General features: G+C 36.6%; 1 protein-coding gene across 4 annotated transcripts in view; it reads right to left on the bottom strand.

Moving 5' to 3' along the window:
- Nucleotides 1-22292, bottom strand: part of Tenm3 (teneurin transmembrane protein 3) — a 585882-nt gene that overhangs the window by 70094 nt on the left and 493496 nt on the right. For all 4 annotated transcript variants that reach the window (XM_048330896.1, XM_048330895.1, XM_048330894.1 and 1 more), the window contains one exon: nucleotides 4722-4868. In XM_048330896.1, coding sequence (XP_048186853.1) covers nucleotides 4722-4868 — 147 coding nt within the window. The remainder of the gene's footprint in view (nucleotides 1-4721; nucleotides 4869-22292) is intronic.

Below are 22292 nucleotides of genomic sequence, written 5' to 3'. Positions count from 1 at the left end.
GCTAGAAATGGTAGTTAATGGGCATAATATATCAGGAGACTTTTATTTCTAATCTGTGTGAGCTTTGATTTTTATCCTCCTAAATCTCATTAAAATATAATGATAAAACTTGATGTTCCTTGGGCTGTACCAGGAAGCTACTGAAGTCTTTTGCTTCTGAGCACACAAGCTTAATTTCTTTTTTTTTTCTCAGAATGTGATTTACTATGCCCTAATAATTCTGTGAAGATGGGTTCAGAGAAACTTGAATCTCTCCTCTAAATGCAATTCTAAACTAAATGCAATTCCAGGGCTGGGAATATGGCCTAGTGGCAAGAGTGCTTGCCTCTTGTACATGAAGCACTGGGTTCAATTCCCCAGCATCACATCAAGTGGCAGAGTGCTAGCTTTGAGCAAAAAGAAGCCAAGGACAGTACTCAGACCCTGAGTCCAAGCCCCAGGACTGGCAAAAAAAAAAAAAATAGTGTGAGGGTCAGGGGGTAGGGTCATAGAAAAAAAACTCCAGTTCCTAAATGCAATTCCCTCCCCAATCCACCATTACCAGGATAATATATATTTTAATGCCCTAAGACTCTTAAATTCCACTGGTATTCTGATAAAATTTGAGGTTATTTTGGAAAAATACTGATAATTATTATAGTTTTCTTTCTTTCTTTAAAACATTTCTCCCTTTCTTCTCAGTGTAATTATCTGTAAACTATCTTACTTTTATTTTTAAATTACTTCTGGAGGACTTTTTAATTTATCTTCAAACATATTACTTTCATTCATTTTTTTTCATGTTGATGCTTGCATGAAAATTTTATCTTTTTTTTTCTTGGTGAAGTTACTGGGCTTAAATTCAGAGCCTTGAATTCTTGTAGGACTTCTTTTTTTCCCCACTCAAGGCTGATGGTCCACCACTTGAGACATGCCTCCAGTCTAATTTTTTTTTGCTGGTTAATTGGAGATATAGTCTCATGGAGTTTTTTTTGTCCAGGTTGGCATTGAACTAGTATCTTCAGTAGCTAGGATTCCATGTATGCAATTTAAAATTTCATCCTTTTCTTTTTCTGGTATGTTTTACCTCTAGCATATTTCCAATTTTTCTTATGCTTTGACGCTTTCATTTGTATTTCCACTCGTGCTTACTTTTTATTTGTCATTTCTATCTTTCTAATTTCTGAATAACTTCAGATGGATTGCAATCTCTTCTCTATTGTAATCAGCCCCCAATGATTTTTAAAAATTGCCTATTTTAGATACAACTTCCTGACATATCATCCCAAAGTAATAATTCCAGAGAAGCAACAACTTCAATTACTCACAAGTAAGACATATTAATCTTAGCAAGAGCTTTGCTGTGACATTCTAGTATTCTCAAGCAAAGTCTAAGTCTAAAGTGAGTCTTTCACAGACAAACTCATTTCCCTGCAATCTAATCTCTTTAATAGGGCTTGGAGCCCACAGCTCAGATCACCTAAAGAGATCTGCCCATTGGAGGATCAGAAAGTGAAGTAAGTTTTCAAGAAAACTTTGACTAAATCTCTCACCAGAAGAGATTTCTATTAGAAGAGAAGAACTGTTAGTAGTAGTAATAACTGCTAGGGGCACTGCATTTGGGAGAAATCATCTTGTTAATAAATATCTCAATGTTTGTAGAGATATAATTATCTTTCACAAGTTGTCCTTTCTCAATCTTTAGTAGTGGAACCAATAGCTACGTAAAGTCAAGACCTTTCCCTCCTCCAGTTGAATAAGATTCTGATAAGTAGGCTGTTACATACAATGATGCTTACAAAACCATTTGGGGAGAACCAGAGAGCTCTCTTATTAACCTGGGAGAGGAGAGTATCAGCAAGGTTCAGTGCTATGTTATTTTTGGTGATGCTGTCAAGTGAATGGGCTATAATCTAGAGGAGGCTGGGAAGAGTACAGGATTCCATTTTCAGGAAAAGTCTAGGAGCTACATGGAACAGCTATGATGGTACGTGTGTGTATATTTATATACAATATATATACACAATATATAAAAATACATATATTTGACTAAATATTCGATTTAAATGCTATGAAAAGCTAAGACTATTCTTAGAAGAGAATCTGTTTTTCATCTATACCTCTTTCTCTTGGTGACTGCACTTCAATTATTCTTTGGGACGATGACTCTAATTGATTGGGAAAAGGAAACTATAGTTGGGAATAGGAAGAAAAGGCCTAGCCTAAGAACACATTTAACTGTTTTCCTATATGTAACTACCTTTTTTTAAAAAAACACAAAAACAATATTCATTCTTTACTTCTGGGAAAGGTAAACTACTTTTCCTTTTTCAAAAATTGTGTTCTCTGAAGTTGTTCAAACTAGACTGTAGCAGCTGTTGATATGAAGTATTCAGTTTGTGATGAGGGCCAAATCAACCTCTTCCCTCTATCCTCCTCCTTAGTTACTTAATATTCTGAATCAAAGAGCTTGGCTGCTTCATGGCTAATTTACCATTTTGACATCAAACTAGGTTTAGGAAATAGCTCTATATCACTACATCACCATGTGTCTTGCAGTTTTGGATACAGTCCTAATTTTAGCCTCCCGTTCTATTGTCCTATATCACCTTAATTGCCCGTCGTGCCTTAATTTGGGGTTTGGTGTATCAAGTATCATCACTGCACATAGCCCATGCCTAACTAAGTTCAAAGAACTTCTTTTTTAGGACACTGAGGTTACAATCTCAGGACATAATGAAGTTGGCACTGAGATTCCTTCTTAGAAGATCCACAAAATTAGGTTAGGGACAGGCATGCAAATTATGGGAGATAAGTAGTGAATCCACAGGAGGTCTCTATCTGCTCAGATTTCCCCTCAGAGAGGGGAGCCTGGAGATAGTATAGCTTCAGACTAATAAGAATAAACAAAGGGGAATGAGGCCAATTCACAGCTGATAAATTTTGAGGAAAAGGAAAAAAAAAAAGCCCTTTGCTGATAACAATACTAAAGAGTTGATTAGCCCCTAAATTACTCTGCCTTGTCTCTGTAGACTTGGCCTTGAAGTTTGCTTCCCTCTGAGAGCATGCAGAATCTCAGTATAATCTCCTTTCAGAAGACACAATCTGAAATGCAGGAGCAGGGAGAAAGAGTTGCTATCTTCCTCCCCAGGCAACAGAAACAATGGGAGCAGGGACTCTTTGGGGGGACAGTAAGGAGTTAGGATGCCATCTGGGCTGTGGTTCAGAGAGGATAAATGCTGCCATTTCTGTGAGCACATGGTTAAGAGGAGTTGGGCAACAGGGAAAAGCAGTGGGGGTTGGAGACATCTAAATCCATCAGGAGAAGAAAGGAAAGGAGGCCACATTGTAGAATCAGCAGCTCAAGTTTGTTGATGCTCCAAATCAATGAAAAATAACAAAGACTGCTGGGAAGTGGAGGGGAGAACTTCTGCTCTTGTCACACAGCATTTGGTTTGTGTGTGGTTGAGGCCTAGTCAGCATGTAGAGGCCTTTGTAAATTGGGGTGGGGGAGATGAAAGATTAAATCTGGCCAGTGTGTATTCTGGAGAACAGGGGGTAGCACCTCCACTATACATGACCATGGGAAAAGGCCATTCAATCTTCTGACAACTGACTAGAGGTTGCAACTAGTCAAGAGGAATATTATGACAGCAAAAGAAGGGAAGTTGAGTCACAGTGAGGTGGCTTATGTTGCATGCTCCTACCTATTGTCCATTCAGTGCTTTCCAAAACTTTTATTTTGGTTTTATAAATGACCCAATTGAGGTTTACAGAGGTTGTATGTGTGTGGCAGTTAGATGGAAAAATACAGACATATACAGAAACAAACAAGAGTAACTACAGGTTACAGATCTCATCTAAGTCTATCTAATTGCTACACGGAAGAGTGGAAGATCAGTCTGCACCCAAAATCTGTGCCAATAATGTCATTGTACCTGTGGGGTGGGGTCTGTCAGAAGAGCAGGTGGGATGGAGGAGATGGAAGGAGAATCCGATCCTACCCGTTCCAAAAGCGACAGAGATCTAGAGAGCAACTAAATCCTTTGCCAAAAATATGCGCTCTCAGTGTTTGTCAAAATTAAACAGCTGTCAGGGGCAAGTGTTCTGTCACCAACTCCCACTCTCTATTCTGTGAAATTAAAATACAACAGCACAGGGATGTGCTCCAATAGGAGAATAATTATTCCTAGCCCAGGGCTTAAATTAGGTGGACTATTGAAATCTTTTAAATCTAAGGTAAAGTTAAGACTAGAAAGACACTAAAGTACAGCTTCGAGGGGCCTGTTCTTTGTGACAATTCTATTCATTTTTACCCCATTGATGACTTTCAACAGAAGAAGATGAAAAATGCCCCACATCTTCTGGAATGTTTAGTAATTAAAATAATGTAGAGCACCCCCCTCCCCAACTGACAAAGCTCCAAATACCAATGCTGAGGAAGGAGAGTCACCTGGGAATTAGACAAAAAAGAAAAGAAAAGAAAAGAAAAGGAATAGAGAACAACAGACATTATATAATATATACAGTGGCTTGGTTACCTTGCCTTTTCCCTGAACGATAATCATCTTGCATTTGTTTCAGGAAAAATAAAGAACAAAATCATCCTGTCAGCACTCATACATTTTTCAATCAATCTAATCTATGGGGATCAGATTTCTTTTGGCAATAACTATGTACTCACTGTAACTTATGGACCTGTGCGCTGGCACACACCGGTTTCCATGCTCAGCATTTCTTACCTCCTTCATTGTCCTTGCTATCTGTGCAGAGAGTCTCCATGGCTACATCACAGCCTGCTCCTCTCCACCCTGGCTGGCAAACACAATGCCAGCCATTCTGGTCCAGTGTACATCTTCCATTGCTGTTGCATAGACCGGGACAACCCTCTGTCAAGACAAAGAAGGAAAACACCAGCGATTTGAGTACTGAAAGATTTCTCACCCATAGTAAACAGATACAGGACACTTAGTGGGAACAGGCCTTTAGAAACAGCACAAATACTGTAATTGCACATGGGTGGAAACAGCAACAATATCTAAGGATTCTTATCCAAGTGGCATCTTTGATTGGCCTGACCCTTGAGACACCACTTACCTGTGCAGGACAGAAATATATGCAACAATCCACTAATAGCTGCAGGCCAGACAAAATTAACTTAATTTCTTTTTTTTTTCTTTAGCAAAGCAACAAGGTATATTGTATGACATGAAAAAAGCATCTCAAGGAAATAATTTCAGAATCCTTTATCTTGATTTTTTAAAACTATGGTTAACATTACTGGCTACATCTTAGGGCATTCTCTTTAAAGCACCTTGTTGCTTTTCAAACAATTCCCTCTAAATTAGAAAGCATGAAAGTAGGCATGAGTTTATGAATGATGTTAAAAAGAGAGTGTTAATTTGATCTGGCCTCAGAGTTGCCGAATATTCATGTGAAATTACAGTCATTAAATAATTGCACAAAGTATAGGCCAGTATTAATTGACTATACTTTATGCCAAGAGTACATTCCTTTTTCACAGAATAAGCAAAGCCCAGGAAATAGTGAAGCAGCTTAGCATCTATTCTAACAAACATTAGGATTCAGGCTGCATACGGATGGGACAGGACCAACAGGATTTCCAACTCAATGTAATAGCTGTGCATAGTTGATTACTTAGGACGGACAAAATGAAATACCATAGGACCACAATAAAACATCAATAGAACAAAAACACGGTAGTGACGTGCTTCAAGACAGATAGCGAAGAGTGATATTTTGTGACAATCTCCCTAAGGCTTTTATGCTGTTACCTTTATATCCTATCTTGTCTGCTTTTATGGGCAAGGAGGGAAAATTTGGGAAACAATTAAAATAATTTAATATATCCAAAACCTATAATTGTTTCAGTCTAACATGACATTTAAAAAATTACATTTTTGTCACTTCTAACTGATGATACCTGACATGCAGGCACTATGAGCTGTTTATGAAGGATGACACTCAGTCTGGAGTTCTTGTTTATGAATGTGACATGGACTGACAGAAGCAAGGCTGTAGATGCTCTAAAATTCTAAGAAGTGCTGGGTACTAATCTGTTCTCTTTGGATAGTTACTCATTATATAATATAAAGCGAATATTAAACAAATATTTGCTGGGGTTTGTTATAGAGCTTCTTATTACTAGAAAGTTCCTCTGGTTCAGGTGACTAAATTTTAGGGAACAATCCATTTAAAATATTTAAAGTCTGTATTGAAAGAATGAATCATGCATCAGGGGCTCCTTCTCCACTGTGGGACTTGAGAAATATCTCAAAGAGATGTTCTGTCTCTTAAGAGGAGGGGTGTGGGAAAGGAGAACATTTTGAGTCTCTGTGGCAAAGCCTCACAAAATTCTACTTATGGATGCCATCAGTTAGGATGAGATTAATTTTGCCGCTGATTTTCTTTCAGTCAGTTACCATGGCTAGCTTTGGACTATTCAATACCTAAAAGGTGAATTTTTCTTACAGGTTTTTTTTTTAAAGCAAAAAATAAATACTCAATTGCCCCACTGACAAAAAGTATCAGAGGACTCATGGTATGAAAGCCTGGATATTGCCATGAATATTTTCATATTCTAATGAAAAGCACAAACAAGGAATAGAAAATAGGTAATCTGAGCAGAAAGGAAAAGGGGATTTTTTTTTTTTGGAAAAAATATTTCCATCTATTTCTACAAGAACTGAAGATACAAGGGATCTGCTGTTTTCTGCAGAGCAGGGTTACGAGTTCTGACATAGCAAAGTGTGCAATATTTGGAAGTTTAAAAAAATAATAAACATAAGTTATGAGATCACATATATTCTAAACACACAGATGTTTCCATAAGAGGATAAATGAGATTTCCCTCAACATTTTAGGTTATTCAAGATCTTCTTGAGGTTGACAATTTTTTATTCTTTGACAAGAGTCTTTATGGTTTCTTTAATTTGGAATTTAAAACTCATTAGCTGAATTGCCAACAATGAAGATCTGAAAGCAATAATAAAGCAAAATAAACAAAAAACAGCAAATGTACTGTCATCTTCAGTTTTTGGTTCCAGTGAAAACTAATGCTGTTACATAGGAATGAAATCTGTGATAACCCAAAATTATAAAAATGAGACACAGACATTTAAGTCTCAATACTTTAAAATCTGAGGCGCTTCACAGAATGTAAGCCTGATTTATACTTTACAAAAATATGCATGAAAACACTCTATTGTCATACCTAGTACAATCTGATACACAGTTATATATAGAGATTATATATATATATATATATGAAGATATGTCAACAAAGAGCAGGTATACAGTACCTTTAACTATCTTATCCAAATAGTGAGCTTGGGAAATTAAAAAGGAAAAAAAGAACAGACAGACATTTCAGAAGTGTCACATGGGACAAGGAAATTTTCAGAATTTGCATGCAAATTGAGTAGCTGCAGCTGACATGAGACTCACATCACACGACAGAGATGTACTTCATATCTTTTATAAAAAAATGCAATGTAGTCATATTTTAGCCAGTGTTATCATGATTCTAGGAAAGATTCAGCACTTCGCACGTGGATTCACATTACCCTTCTCAGATTCTTTGGAATATACTCTACCCTCATTCTTGTAAAGGTCATAGCTAAGCAGAACCAGTGATGTCAAATCATTTACTCCTATCTTTTATATCATTATCTTCACGTATTACTAAAGAATTTTGGAATTTTACAAGTATGACATCTATATGATCAAACCTTGATAATAATAAATCATCAGAAATTAAGAATTCTTGAGCCAATGTAAGCTATTCACATTCTATTCGGAAAGGGCATGTATAAGTTCTGTGGAAAAGAATTTTCCAGTAGCCCTGGGTTCCAAGCCAGATGGACAAGCTGTATCACACGTATGGTCCTTTAGGAAACAAAGAGTGTTCTAAGATTCTGTTTCTGTTCAAGTATCATGAAAGAGGCTGCTTCCCTCAAAACGTTTGTAGGAACAGGAAGGATTAAGGCAGGTCTTTTGCTGTGCCTGCACCTGCCCTGTGCATTTATCTTTCATGAGGTTACACTTAGGCTACACCTTGCCCCTTCACAGAGCCATAAATGCCTCTCCACTCACTGGAGAGACCTAATATATTCTTAATAAGCCTCAAATCTTCTTGCTTTGTCAAAATTCATACATCTTTAATGACCTAAAATTGCTTTTCAAAGATGCTCATGTTGATTATTTCTCATTACTGACATATGCAAGGGGTAGCAGAACTCTCAACAGAATGATTTAAACTGTAACTTTCACGTGAGACACTCAGGTCTAGAAGCTGTGTCGTGTGCGCAAACAAACCCATAAGTGGTTTTGACACATCTGTACTGTGTGCATAAAAGGATTCTTCATTTTACCACAGGATTCCATTACAGGCTTCTGAATTGCCTTTAAAAATAAGCATGTTTACAGCTAATTGACAATGTATTACAAAGGAAATTAAGGTTGAAGACAAAACAATGTTAGGCTCTATTCTGCAATTATAACTTAGTAAAAATAATTCATCTTTTAGACATTAAAATGTATTATTGGATAACAACACTCATACAATTCCTCAATAATTCTGTCTAAATAGTATATAGTCTACGAGAGCCTATAATAGCTCATTTGATGATTTGCACATAAACAAAATGATGTAAAAATTCTGGAGTTTACAATATAGATATGGCAGTGTTTCCTAGGGGATTCTTATTTTCTCAAATTTAATAACAGATGGTAGTAAAAAAAGTATGTATCTTTTGCTTTTACACAAGGTAATGCTACTAAAATAAAGAACATAACTTAATTTCTGATCTGGATTAGCAGTTTTAAGAGAGGATTAAATCCATTATTTTAGTAAACAGAATCAATTATGCAAAACAGTGAATTGATTTACAGGTAAAGGTCATGTCCATAAACAAATCTATTGATTTACAGGTTTGTCATTGGGTCCAGAGAACATCAGAAAGAAAGCTGAAATTAGAAAATTAATTTAAAATATATTTCAAGTTAAAATTAGCATAACACTTTAAATATTAAAAATACTTAACATAAGATCTGCAGAAAAAGAAGAAAAAACTATCTAAAGTCCAATGATAAGAGAAAAAAATCTGTACTGAGAAAAAGATACCAAGATATTTCATGAACATTTTATACATAAAGGATCACTAAGAAAGAAAAAAGTTTTATTTTGGCTTGAAGAATAAAACTTATGATAACACCACCACCAAGCCTGGTTTTAAATAATAAAGAAGTTAAAAGGAAATGTGGATAGATGAGGTCTAAATAATTATTAAAAGTAATAATTGCAACAATAAAAACATCACAGAAGTCACTATAGGAAATAACCAGAAAAATGCAGCATGTTGTAAGAAGCCATTAGGAAAAAGAGTCGTAAAAATAATACAGTATATTTAAAAATTAATATACCTAACAATGGCTGAAATGCACATTATGTTGCAGAAAAATTGCTCTGAAAACTAACGAGTATATTTTAGCTGACACTAAGAAAAAAAAGGATACACATTAGATCTAAGTTTTGAGTTTATCTTATAGAATAAAACTCACAAAAATTAATGCTAAACAAGCATTAGGGAAAAAAAGCACTATTTTCTAGTAAATGTTGAAATCATAAAATTCTTTGCTTGATTTTAATTTAATTAATAAAAATATAATAATTGTTTCATAATAGCGAGTATTATAGTACTTCTTGTAAGACAGTGATTCTTAAAACTTGTTTGGGTCTCATCTGAGAAAACTGGTGAAAATTACAGATTGTACTATCCCCCCCCCCATAAAAAGCATAAAAGCACAAATGTTCCCAATGATTTCTTTCAGCTCTGCTCTGAACCCTGCTTCCAGACACCTTACAGATTAGGAATGCTTGGCAGCTGCATACGATTCCCAAATTCCTTTGGCCTGTCTGTCTTTCTCCAAGTTCAGAACACATTCAGAATGATCCTGGGACACAGGGCAAGTACTCTGGCCCCAACCTTACTCCTCGGAGGTCATGACAGAGTCTTTGTGCAGAATACTAGCCTAGGTGCTTTCTATTATTCTCTCACTGAATCCTGACTACAACTCTATGATGCAAATAAAATCAAGATAGTAAATATAGATGAAGAAGACAACCAAAGAAGAGATTTTGTGGAGTTACAAGCTAGCCACCTGGGTAACCACTGTGTCACAATGCTTTCTCTTGGAAATTTAGAAAGAATTTATTTTTCCAGTAGAAAACACAGATGAAAGAGGATGAGCATTGGCTCACAATCATTCCTGATCTAATATGAAGCTTTTCACCTAAAGTCAGGGCAATACCACCTTCTTTTAGATACTTTCTACAAGGCTTCCTTGGAAAAGTTCAAGTAGACTTCCTTTAAGGAATGCAGATGCAAGTCTTAAGGCAGTGGCTAATTCCTGACCTTAATTGCTTCTCCTTGGAAATGCATTCAAAGTTGTCCTCTGGACAGAACAAACAAAAATGCTCAAGTTTCAGCTCTATATACTTGCAGGTCCTCCTTAGGCTGGTAAAGTGGGCAAAGAGAAAAAAAACTTAGGTGTGGAAGAAACGTTTGGATCACCAGAAAATTAAAAAAAATTGGGACTGTGAATGTGGCTTAGTGGTAGAGTTTGATTCCTTGATACTACATAAACAAAAACTGAATGAAATGTAAAATAAAGTGTTCACCCCCCGGAGAGAATTTTACTATGCAGCCCAGTCTGACCTTGAACTCAAGATCCTCTTGCTTTAGCCTCCTGAGTGCTGGGATTATAGGCATGTTCCACAAAACATATATGTATATATATATACATATATATATATATAATTTCCCCTCATACACACACACACACACATACACACACACACACATATGTATTTTTTCCCCTCAAGATTAGCACTCTACCACTTGAGCCACAGTGCCACTTCTGGCTTTTTCTGTGTATGTGGTACTGAGGAATTGAACCCAGGGCTTCATGCATGCTAGGCAAGCACTCAACCACTAAGACACACTTCCAGGCCAGCTAAAAATATTTTTATTACATAACCTTCCATAAGCTTCTAATATCAGCAAGTGAAAGACTGCACAAATCTATACTTTAGACACTTAAAAAAAAAAGCCAGTTTTGGAGCTTGAACTCAGGCCTAGGTGCTGTCTTTGAGCTCTTTTCCTTCAAGAGTAGTGCTCTACCACACACACATACACACATACACACACACACACACACACAGAGCTCTATTTCCAGCTTTTTGGTGATTAATTTAGAGATAAGAGTGTCACTCTGCCTGACTTATGTAGCTTTGTCAAATAAACATAATACTTTAAAAATAGTTTCACGAACTTTCCTGTTCATCCTGGCTTTGAACTGTGATTCTCTGATCTCAGCCTCTTGATTGGCTAGGAGTGCAGGCATGAGCCACTTGGCCCAGGCTGTAGGTGTTTTTTAAGTAAGAATATGGTCTCTGTTTAAGCACTGCTGCTCTACAGTATTCAGGGGAGAGCTACAAGAATGATTCGCCACCTTAGAGATTGGGCTCAGACCTTTCCATAGTGCTCTTGTTCATAGACAAGTCTTCTTGTACTTTGTTTAAATCTTAGTATGGAGAACAGGAAGGCGATTCTGTCCTCTGCCACTGTCCCGTTTGCATACCTATCAAAATTATGGACAGCCCCCTTCCCAGTATCTTCTCTGCTATCTTATGTTTTCTTTTTATCCCTTGAATACTTCTCACAGATACAGTCTCAAAGTACATATGTTCATGTAAGAGAGAAAAGACATGAAGTAACTGTGATCAAATCATTATAGCTAAAAGATGCCATAAAACCATATGGTTATAACAAACTTTATAGATGTCTATGACTTGATGTGTAAATCTTCCCTAGTAGAAATAGATGGATTTTTGTAATCCCAAAGCCTGGTGACCAGGGGAATCTTATATTTATTATTATTTTTTATATTCATTATTTTAAAAATGAATAAAGGAGGTGATTACATTTAACTGGTGGCTCCTACATGAGTTGGCAGGTTTTTGTTTTTTTCCTCAGAAGTTCAATGTAAGAGGCTACCTCTGGAGAAAGAAGCAATTTTGGGCAATGTGTTATTTATAATATCTTTCCCCTTTCCATCCCTAACTATTCTTCCATCCTACTCCATCTGCCCTAAGCATACACAGTACTATTAATGATAATTACTATTTACTATCACTCTGTATGAAAACTATGCTAATCACTTAATATGACCTAGCTGATATTTTTCATCTTTCCATGGGGTACTACACTAGGTACATTATTGTCTTTTCTATTTCACAAATGAAGACACAGAGGCACAGGAAATGAATTTTTTCCCCCCAAGAACAGAGTGCTGGCAAGCAACAGAGACAAAATTCCAACCAGGTAGCTGGATGGCAAAGTCCACACTCTAATGAAATGAGTTATATCTATAACTCCAATATTGTGTGCCTGTGTGTGCTACCAGAAAAAATCATGAAGTTTTGGTTTGGTAAAGAAATTTACTTGGTTGAAAAAGAGATGGTAAAACTGGAAATCCTAAATTCAACCCTGATCATAAAAGAAAAGAACCAGGATGGAAGGTTAAAATTGCAAACTAATCTGCCATCTTAAACAGTTGACATCATCTCATAAATAAGATCATCTTATGTAAACTAAACAAAGTAGTATGATAAGAATGGTTGTGAGAATCCAAAGTTTGGGATTCTGGTGGGCAAGAAATTAAAAACTAGGAATAAGATCAGAAAAATGAAAGCAAGTGAACTGCAAACACAGAAGGATAGAAGTAGTTCAGTGGATATATAAATGTTGCATAAGAAGGAGCAGCTGAGCAGTAGTTACAAAGAAGCCTGCTTTAAAAGGAGGCCAAAAGAACATTCAGGCCTACTTAGGGAAGGGACTGAGATATTTGGAAGTCTACATGGAATGAAGTTAATTTCACATTTGCTTTCTTTTCACCATCAAACTGCTTCTTATAAACACAGAAAGAAACAAAGGTGAAGTACAAGGGTTCTCTGTACATGAAAATAAAAAAATGGTTTGACTGTATGTTCATAGAGCTGATGTATACTGTTATGAGCTATGCACATTTCTGCTATTGACAATATGCTTAGTGGAGTATGTTAAACAGTACAGTATGTTCACAGGGCTTCTGAATTGACTCTTGGGCATAGCTTAGACAAAAGCAAATAACACAGCATCTAGAATGCTGGAAATACTTCTCAGTTTAATTACAACAATAAACTCTTAGGGGCCCATGTTCAGAGTAGGATAATTCAATCAGATGCACACATATTAAAAATATAGATGGATTCTTCATGTGGGTTATTACTGAGAAGTCCTTGGAAAAGAGGACAGATTTTTATTTAGCATTGTGTATTTCATAATACTTTATACATGGACTTTAAAAAACGACTCACATTAGTATCTCATTAAAGTTGTAAGTAAGTATCACACTTAGATTATTCATGTCCCAGTTTTCATAGGATGACAGAAAAGCTACCATCTGCAAATAAGTACATATTAAATCCATTTATTCCAATCAACAACAGTTTAAATCAGCTTGCATGCTGCATACCCATTGATTTGATGTTCCTTAATTGGTACTCACTGTACTGTTTCACGACTGATTACCATATCCTAAAGGATTATGGTGGTGACATAGTTTTAAATACCAGAAAGCAATTTTATATTTGTAAGAGTCTTCTTAGGCTCCTTTCAATATGTTCTTTACCACGGAATTGTCATTTTAAGATTCAAGGTGAAACATTTCCAGTAGCTTTTTCTTTCATTTAAAAAAATCCAGTTAATTTCAATTTTAACAAGTAGTGAGTTACAGTCAATAGATAAACGTGTGTGTATGCACACGTATGCCTTCTTAAACAACATTTGTTCTCCAACTGGCAATCTTTTTCTTTAAAATTGGCTTTGAATAAATTATTTTTGAGAGTATGCACCTTGTATTCTTTTAGTTTGAAAATTTGGTGTGAAAATTACCTGTATAATACATTGCTTTGTACATGCACCTAGCTAAGCAAAATACCACGCTTAACTTTGAAACATTACTTATACTAGGACATTCCAAAAGAGTGAAATAATGTTTTTCCTGATTTTAGTCAGCCCAGAAAATGATCCATATCCCATGGTAAAGATGTTTTGAGATAAACCACATGTTATAAAGTCAGCACTATTGAAAAACACCATTATAAGCTGCAGAACTTTGCACAAAACAGTAGTACATGGATATTTTCCTTCAGTCCAGAATTTCATGCTGGACTGTGGGCTTTATATCTGTAATGGAAGTAATGGTGGAGCACAGAAATGCAGACAAAAACTCACTGTTGGCATGACATGCCTATTGCTTGCCAGGTGCTATGACAGTTTTATAATAGGCTTTGCATATGGCATGATTTAATCTACTTGACTGTATACAGAAACGTTCTAGGAACACATGTCTTCATTAGTTTTGACTCTGTGTATTGAATGATGTAAGCAAAAATACATTTTAGAATTCTGTGTAAAAATCATATAGTTTAGCATTCTTATTTGGGAAGGGAACTATCCAAAGACAGCTGTTAACATTCATAAATAACAATGATAGAGTTGGGGTGTAACTGTGTAGAGCACAGGTTTACTATATTCAAAGTCCTGGGTTCAATATCCAGCACACAAAAAAGTGTAATATTATATGGTCTGGGCATGTAGCTCAGTGATACAACATGTGAATAGCATCTGCATATGTCCTGGGTTCAAGTTGCGGAACGTATGTGTGTGTGTAAATATGAGTACACTAAGTATTTGGATTTTAAGATTTTGACACAGTGGCAACTATATGTGTTGTGCTAACAATCCTACTTGTAGGAAACTATAACAATGAGCTATTTATGATTTGGTCACACCAGTAAATGTCAATCATTGCTTTTGTCTACTTAGGGCATTTTTTAGATAAGAAAAATTTATAGAATAAGACTCATGCAAGCAGGTGTTTGCCTTGATGAGTCCTTGTCTTGAAAGTTTTTTGATACCAAGAAAGGCAATTAAAAATTGAACAATCCTTTTCACTCCCCTCTCATGAACTCTATTTTATGAAAGTAGCTGATACAGGGCTCCTTTCTTTTTTCTTTCTTTTTTTTTTCTGCCAGTCCTGGCGTGTGGACTCAGGGCCTGAGTACTGTCCCTGGCTTCTTTTTGCTCAAGGCTAGCACTCTACCTCTTGAGCCACAGCGCCACTTCCGGATTTTTTTCTATGTATGTGGTGCTGAGGAATCGAACCCAGGGCTTCAGGTATACGAGGCGACCACTTTACCACTAGGCCATATTCCCAGCCCCACAGAGCTCCTTTCAAAGGTGACATACAGGAGTATTTTCCTATATTATGGGTTTAAGAGCATGCATGCATAAATATATATAACATATACACACATATCCATGTATACACATATATACATCAATTTGTATATATTTGCCATTTGTATTTTGGGTGCTGTATATTTTCAGCCATTTTTAAAAATAATTACTTATTTATTGTCAAAGTGATATACAGAGGGGTTACAGTTTCATACATAGGCAGTGGGTACATTTCTTGTACAATTTGTAACCTTCTCCCTCCCTCATTTCCCCCTTCCCCCTTTTCTTCCCCTCTTCCCCCATGATTCAGCCATTTTTAAAGAGCAGATACAGGTGATATGTGTAATCTACACATTTTCTGTGAATATTTTTTCAGTTATCTAATCTCTGGATATATTGTTTAGCATAATAATTTCAGCTGACAGAAAAAATAGATATAAATTTATATTTTAGAGGGAGGTAGATTGACTCTTCTTTCTTTCATTTTTTCTGCTTAGTCAGAGATAAGGGTCTCTCAGATTTATCTATCTGGATTGGCTTTGACTTGGCTCTTTGGATCTTCAGATCTTGGCCTCTTGATTTGTCAGGATTGTAAGTGTGAGCCACAAGTGCCTAGTTGCATAGAGTTTTCAATAACTAGTTTATAACTTCTTTAAATCCTTCACGGTATGAATTGATTTTCCTGAAACTTTTTAAGGTAATTGTTAGGTTTACTTTTGAGAAACTATGATTTCTGTTAATAGCTATAATTCAAATTTTCCTGAAAAAGGTTCAAATTTTACTGAAAAGATTCTTTAAAAGAGTAGCATTTTATTATTGAGATCACTTGTGTTATTGTTATTGTATATTTTTCTATAGCAACTGAATCTTTTATGATATGTTCAAAGTATTAATTTATCTCTAGTACAGAAAAATTAATATTTATATATTCCACTACTCACAAACACCCCAGAAGAATTAAGGGAATTTAATGAGCAGCAGAGTATAGGGCTTAAGATCTTGGTCTTGGGAAAGGTTCATGTGCATGGGGAGCGCTTTTCATTGTACCTCACAAAATAGTAGATATTGTTAATTCATTTTATTAATAGTTTATAATTTTAAAAAGACATTCATGAGTTAACTCACATCCTTTAAGATATTATGATATCGCCAACTACCAGTAGTTTATGCCTATAATCCTAGCTACTCAGGAGGTGAAAAACAGAGAATCTTACAAATCTGAGGCTGACAAGTCTGAGAGATTCTTATTTTCTATTAATCAGGAAAAAGCTGTAAGTAGCTCAAGTACTGGAGCACCAATCATGAGTCCCTGAGTTCAACTCCCAGAACTGGCACACAAAAAACAAATGATGAAAAAATGAAAAAGACTGACTTAAAGTTCATGAATTTAGGACAAGTAATGATTGTTTCCATGAGCCATGCAGTTCATTCTGTTCTATTAATGCCCTTCATATTCCAATTTCTCCAAATACACTCCAGTTGGTGGCAACATTCTTGTATTTTTTATGTGAGGAGGAAAGAAATTGGGCTATATTTATTTATTTTATTTATTTATTTATTTATCTTTTTGGCCAGTCCTAGGCCGTGAACTCAGGGCCTGAGCACTGTCCCTGGCTTCTTTTTTGCTCAAGGCTAGCACTCTGCCACTTGAGCCACAGTGCCCCCTCTGGCCATTTTCTGTATATGTGGTGCTGGGGAATTGAACCCAGGGCCTCATGTATAGGAGACAAGCGCTCTTGCCACTAGGCCATATTCCCAGCCCCTTGGGCTATATTTATTTAATCTAGAAATAAGAAGCCAGAGAGCAAAAGTGGGGAATGTTATCTTTCCTCAGATATTTGAAGGATTCTCTTGTATTTTTTAAGTTATTATCTTTAAGTAGCTGTACAAAGGAGTTTCAATTCAGTTTATGAGTACAATGAGTCTTGATCAATGACATCCACTTCATCGTTCTTTATATGATGTCCAGTTTCTTGAGTACAACAACTCCAATTTTGTGTCCCATGTTTTCTTCTTTATTGTTACTCAAAACTTCTGGATGCACAATTCTAATTCAACAAGTGATTCCATATTTTTGGAATGAAAACCACTTCATAAGCTGAGTGTGATGATGCACGCTCGTAAACCTAGCACAAGGGAGGCCAAGACTAAAGGAGTTGGAGTTTGAAGATCCCACAGGCTTTCTAGTGAGGTCCAAGTAGCCTCAATGACATAGTGAGATCCTGTCTCAAATAATCAAGGACTAGGAATGCAGTTTAATAGTACAATACTTGCTTAGCATGCTCACGACTGCAAGCTCAATCCCTCCCACAGCACTGCAAAAACAACCTCCCAGCCCAGAAAACAGTAAGTAAGCACACATCAGAACCTGTCCTTAAATATTCTGTTCCCTCATTACTAATTTCATTTGAGCAAGGTATGAAAAGGCACAAAAATACTCATATAGTGTGCACACAAATTCAGAGATACAAGTTGTTTTACAGAAACAATTTGGAAATGAAGACATTTAAATATCGTATTTTACATGCCTCTCTGTCTCCGTATAGTGTGGTTTTTGCCAGGAGTTTCTCATTCTATTTTTATTATGAAAGGTCCTGAGCAGATGGAATGTACACTGCTAAGTAGTAGAGCAGAATAATAGAAGTTTGTGTATCACCATTTCTATTAAATGCAGGTGGAAGCTCACCCTCCGCCGACACCAGCTTTCTCAGTAGCTGGGGCTGACAGGAGAATGAGTCACATTTACACTAGACTTCTACTGCATGCTTTGTCCTCACAATGATCATGACTGAAAAGAGTGTGGGTGTCTGAGTCACCTAATGTGAAATAAACATCAAGTTTTGTCTTTACCTTTAGTATGACTATATAGTGAGGTTTTTTCCCCTGGCATATAACAATGAACTGGGAGTGGATAACTTGCATGTACAATAATCACTATTGGGACCCTATCTTAAGAGTCAAGAGTCAGACTGTATGTGAAAAGCATTATTTTACAACTTATTGTTCATGTGGGGACTAATTGATGAATACCTAATGCAGTTAATTCACAATTAGATAACTTACGTTTAACCACATTCTTTCTATGCATACATATATAAATATTAATTTTGGGGAGAAGGATAATCATTCAGCACCACAACAATTAAACAGCTGTAACCTGTCTCATGTGTTAAGTGTAGGAGCTGCAGGCGAGTGCCACAAGCAGATGGTCTTACCCACCCATGCTTAATGTTAAAGACTTTTAAAAAAAAGAGGTGTTGACAAATCAGAACAAGTAGGCATAGTCTTAATGCAAATCGACCAATTTGCAATGTAGATTGCCCTACAAACTAATTTGGTGTATAGGAAAAAAAATTAAGCTCTGTGGTTAACGGAAGGCTTTATATCACATTTAGATATAGTAGATTCCCCACCAACATAATTATTTACTAATTTCATTCAAGTAAAGGAGTTTAAGGGAAAAACAGCTGGCAAAGCATTCATATTTATGGATCTCCTTTGACTGCTCCTTAATTTATCCAAGGCACATGCCTGTTAAACCCTAGAAATGATAGTCATATTTCAGACAGCTGTTTCCCAGCTTCATTAAAGAGGCACTCAAAAAAGAGAGGGTCATCGAACCTATCACAGAGAAGACCAGTAGAAAAAAGCAATGTCTGCAATTACAGCATAATCTGTGTGCGATACATATGAAGGTGGATTAACACTACAACCAAACTTGTATTTCAAAAATAAGTAGGAAGAAAGGAACTGTCTGAAGATGAAAAGATGCTATTTTTCCACTTGTCATATTCAAGAAATGCTAAAGATAAATTCTGCCATTGAAAGAATACTGAAGTACCATTGTGGGAAGGAGTAACCATATGTTTTGAAACTGTGGGTGTAATTTTTACAATGAGCTGAATGCAAAGTTCTTCCTTAGGCTAATAAGAATCTCAGCATATAAGAGACATTACGAACACTTCTCTAGGCTGTCTGGCCCTCTTTACAGGGGGATAACATTTCAGGAAGAATGTAGCAACTTAATAATCTGGAACCAGTTAGAGTAATATTTTTCCCTTCTTGCTGTTTTTACAAAATAGTTGAAAACATTATTCTGCACCTGGTTTTTACTCCCAAATGCTTTGGATCTTACTTAAATTTTTAATAAAAGAATTATGATGAACTTGGCAAGGATGTGAGAACATTTTTCATCTTTATATTTGGTTAAATTGAATATCCAGTCAATTGAGCTTTAACAATCTCCTATGTACTATGTTCTGGTGGTAATTAAGATCTTAAATGGTTTTCAAAAGATGCGGTGTTCCAAACTGAAAAAGATAGTGTATTAGTAAAAGAACAAAATAGTAAGTTTTTAATAGAACTATGTAACATAAAATTGACATGTAATGAAATTGGCTTTTATTAAGTACTGGAACTCAGAAAATGATATTCTCAAGTACTGAACAGCACTTTGGCACACTGAGCGCTTTGAACTGAATGTGAGCAGAGGACTCTGAGCCCTTCTTCCACTTCATTCTCTTGCTCCTCTTTCTCTCCCTTAGCACAGGGAGGGCTATAGTTGTGAACCCTTCCCCCACCTCTTAGTAACTAGAGAAGATGAACTCACTAGAAAAGGGGTTCCCCAGGACAGCTGTCCAGGGATTTTCGTATTAAGTAACCACAACTTCATCCAGTCCTACTGCCTCAGACTTGACTTACTTAGCAAGAGGGCAGTTGTGTTCTGGACACTTCCCCCTCACACTCTCACTTGGAGGCCCCAAGCTCCCATTCCTTTCTGTTGTCACTTTGTCCCAGAATCCCTAAGGTCCTCCATCTTCCTTTAGCTTAGAATGCTATCTAAGCTTCCGCCATCTGGCCTGCATATTTGTGTGACTACCATGCACTTTCACGTTAATAAATTTAAGCCTATTTTTCCCTCGTCAATCTGCCTATGGTCAGTTTGTTTATATGGCCATCTCGAATTATTGAACCTTCCAGGGGTGGAAACAAAGTTTTGTTCACTCTTATATCCAATAAGATGTCTCCCAATAAATTGAAAGGAATATGTAAATTGAATTAAGATGAAAAATGTGATTGAAGGAAGAAATCCTAGGCATAAGACATAATAAATTCAAAAGTCTCCTGGAGGTCTGAGGTGTAGCTCAGTGGTAGAGTGCTTGCCTAGTGTTCCTTGAAGGTCTGGGTTCAATCTCCAGTGCTGCCCCTCCCCCCAAGCTCTTTGATATAACATAATTTATAGGTTGTTTCCCTAAGGTATAGAACACCTGCACAGTATGTTATTTTTATTTTTAAAAGAAAAACTAAGCAACAAACTATGAAAATTCCTGGTAGAAAATAAAAATAAGACATGAAGAAAGGAAGAAATGAGGCTTATCAAATCTTAGGAATCAGTCATATTTCAATCACACCTAAGAGCTCATTAAGCAACACAAATCATCAGCATTTGCTTATATATTGCTCCCATATGAGAAAAATCACAATGGATTTGACCTTCCATTTTTTTTCTGAACACAGCTGTTTCTGAAGTCAGGGTAACTTCCAGTACACTGGGTAGGAAAAAGCTTAATTTAGGTACATGCAAATTGGGCCCCAAATTATAACACAGGAGGAAGACTGGAGTACACTGTGAGTACAATCCACTGACACAGGGTAGAATTCATTTATCCTATGATTCTACCTCATTATGTGAAGCATATTTCTTCTACAGGCCCCAAACTTCTCATCTTCATAGATGATGTATACGTCACCCACATGGAAAGATACATTCACCCACAAAACATTCACCCAGGGGCTGGGAATATGGCCTAGTAGCAGAGTGCTTGCCTTGTATACATGAAGCTCTGGGTTCAATTCCTCAGCACCACATATATAGAAAAAGCCAGAAGTGGCACTGTGGCTCACTGTGGCAGAGTGCTAGCCTTGAGCAAAAAGAAGCCAGGGACAGTGCTCAGGCCCTGAGCTCAAGTCCCAGGGCTGGAAACACACACACACACACACACACACACACACACACACACACACACCAAAAAACAGTCACCCATGTTTAGAATTCAAGTTTAGAACATCTTAAAGAAATACTCCTTTTCTAAAGTATACAGCATGTGTAATAATAGTCCCTTCTGCTCATCCATTTATCACAAAAATGTGCCTCTCAGTAGAGGTTGCTATCAGATTTGGAACCTTCATGCAGGGTTTGCTGATGACAATGCGGCCACCTCTTTTCTTACTAAGAGTAAATTACAGCATGTAGGACAGGGCAGAGAACAGGGGACTGATGTCAGATGTCAATAGAAAATGTTCTTCATGCCTACATCACTCCCATTCTAAGAGATAAATGTAGTTAATATCAACATACCTAGTGAAATTGTAACTTTTGCTCTCTCAAATTCCCTTCCTGTGATTTTACTCCTGCTATTACTGTAACTGATCTTAGTACCCCGGATAGTGTGTAGATGTGTATTGGAATGAGGGCAGGGAAAGGGAATACCAAAAATGAGAGACAAAGGATAAAAAGACAAACCATTTAAAATGCGCTACTTATAAAACCAACTGGTATAAACTAACTGTACAACTCATGGGGGGAGGGGACTGGAGAAGGGGGAGATGCAAGAAAAATAAGGGAGGAGGTAACAAGTTGGATAAGTCATGTACTTGCCTTACATGTGAAACTGTTACCCCTCTGTACTGCACTTTGACAATATAAAAGAAGAAAAAAAAAGACAAAAAAAAAGAAGGAATGGAAGCCTTGGGAAATAATGTATTGGGAAATAACTCCTCCACCTGATGAGAGATTATCAAGACGGCCCTGATTTTCCTGATTCTTACATAGCAAGACGGGCAACGATGGGAAGATTTTTTGAGGCTTTGTCTAACAGGGCTTTTGGAAACATACATGGCTCATGTGGGCACCTTAAGAAGACACAAAGGGAGGAAAAGTAAAAA

This window comes from Perognathus longimembris, chromosome 21 (assembly GCF_023159225.1).
Source record: "Perognathus longimembris pacificus isolate PPM17 chromosome 21, ASM2315922v1, whole genome shotgun sequence".
NCBI lineage: Eukaryota > Metazoa > Chordata > Mammalia > Rodentia > Heteromyidae > Perognathus > Perognathus longimembris.
Note: the sequence above shows the minus strand (reverse complement) of the source record. Positions and strands in the feature narration are given on the sequence as shown.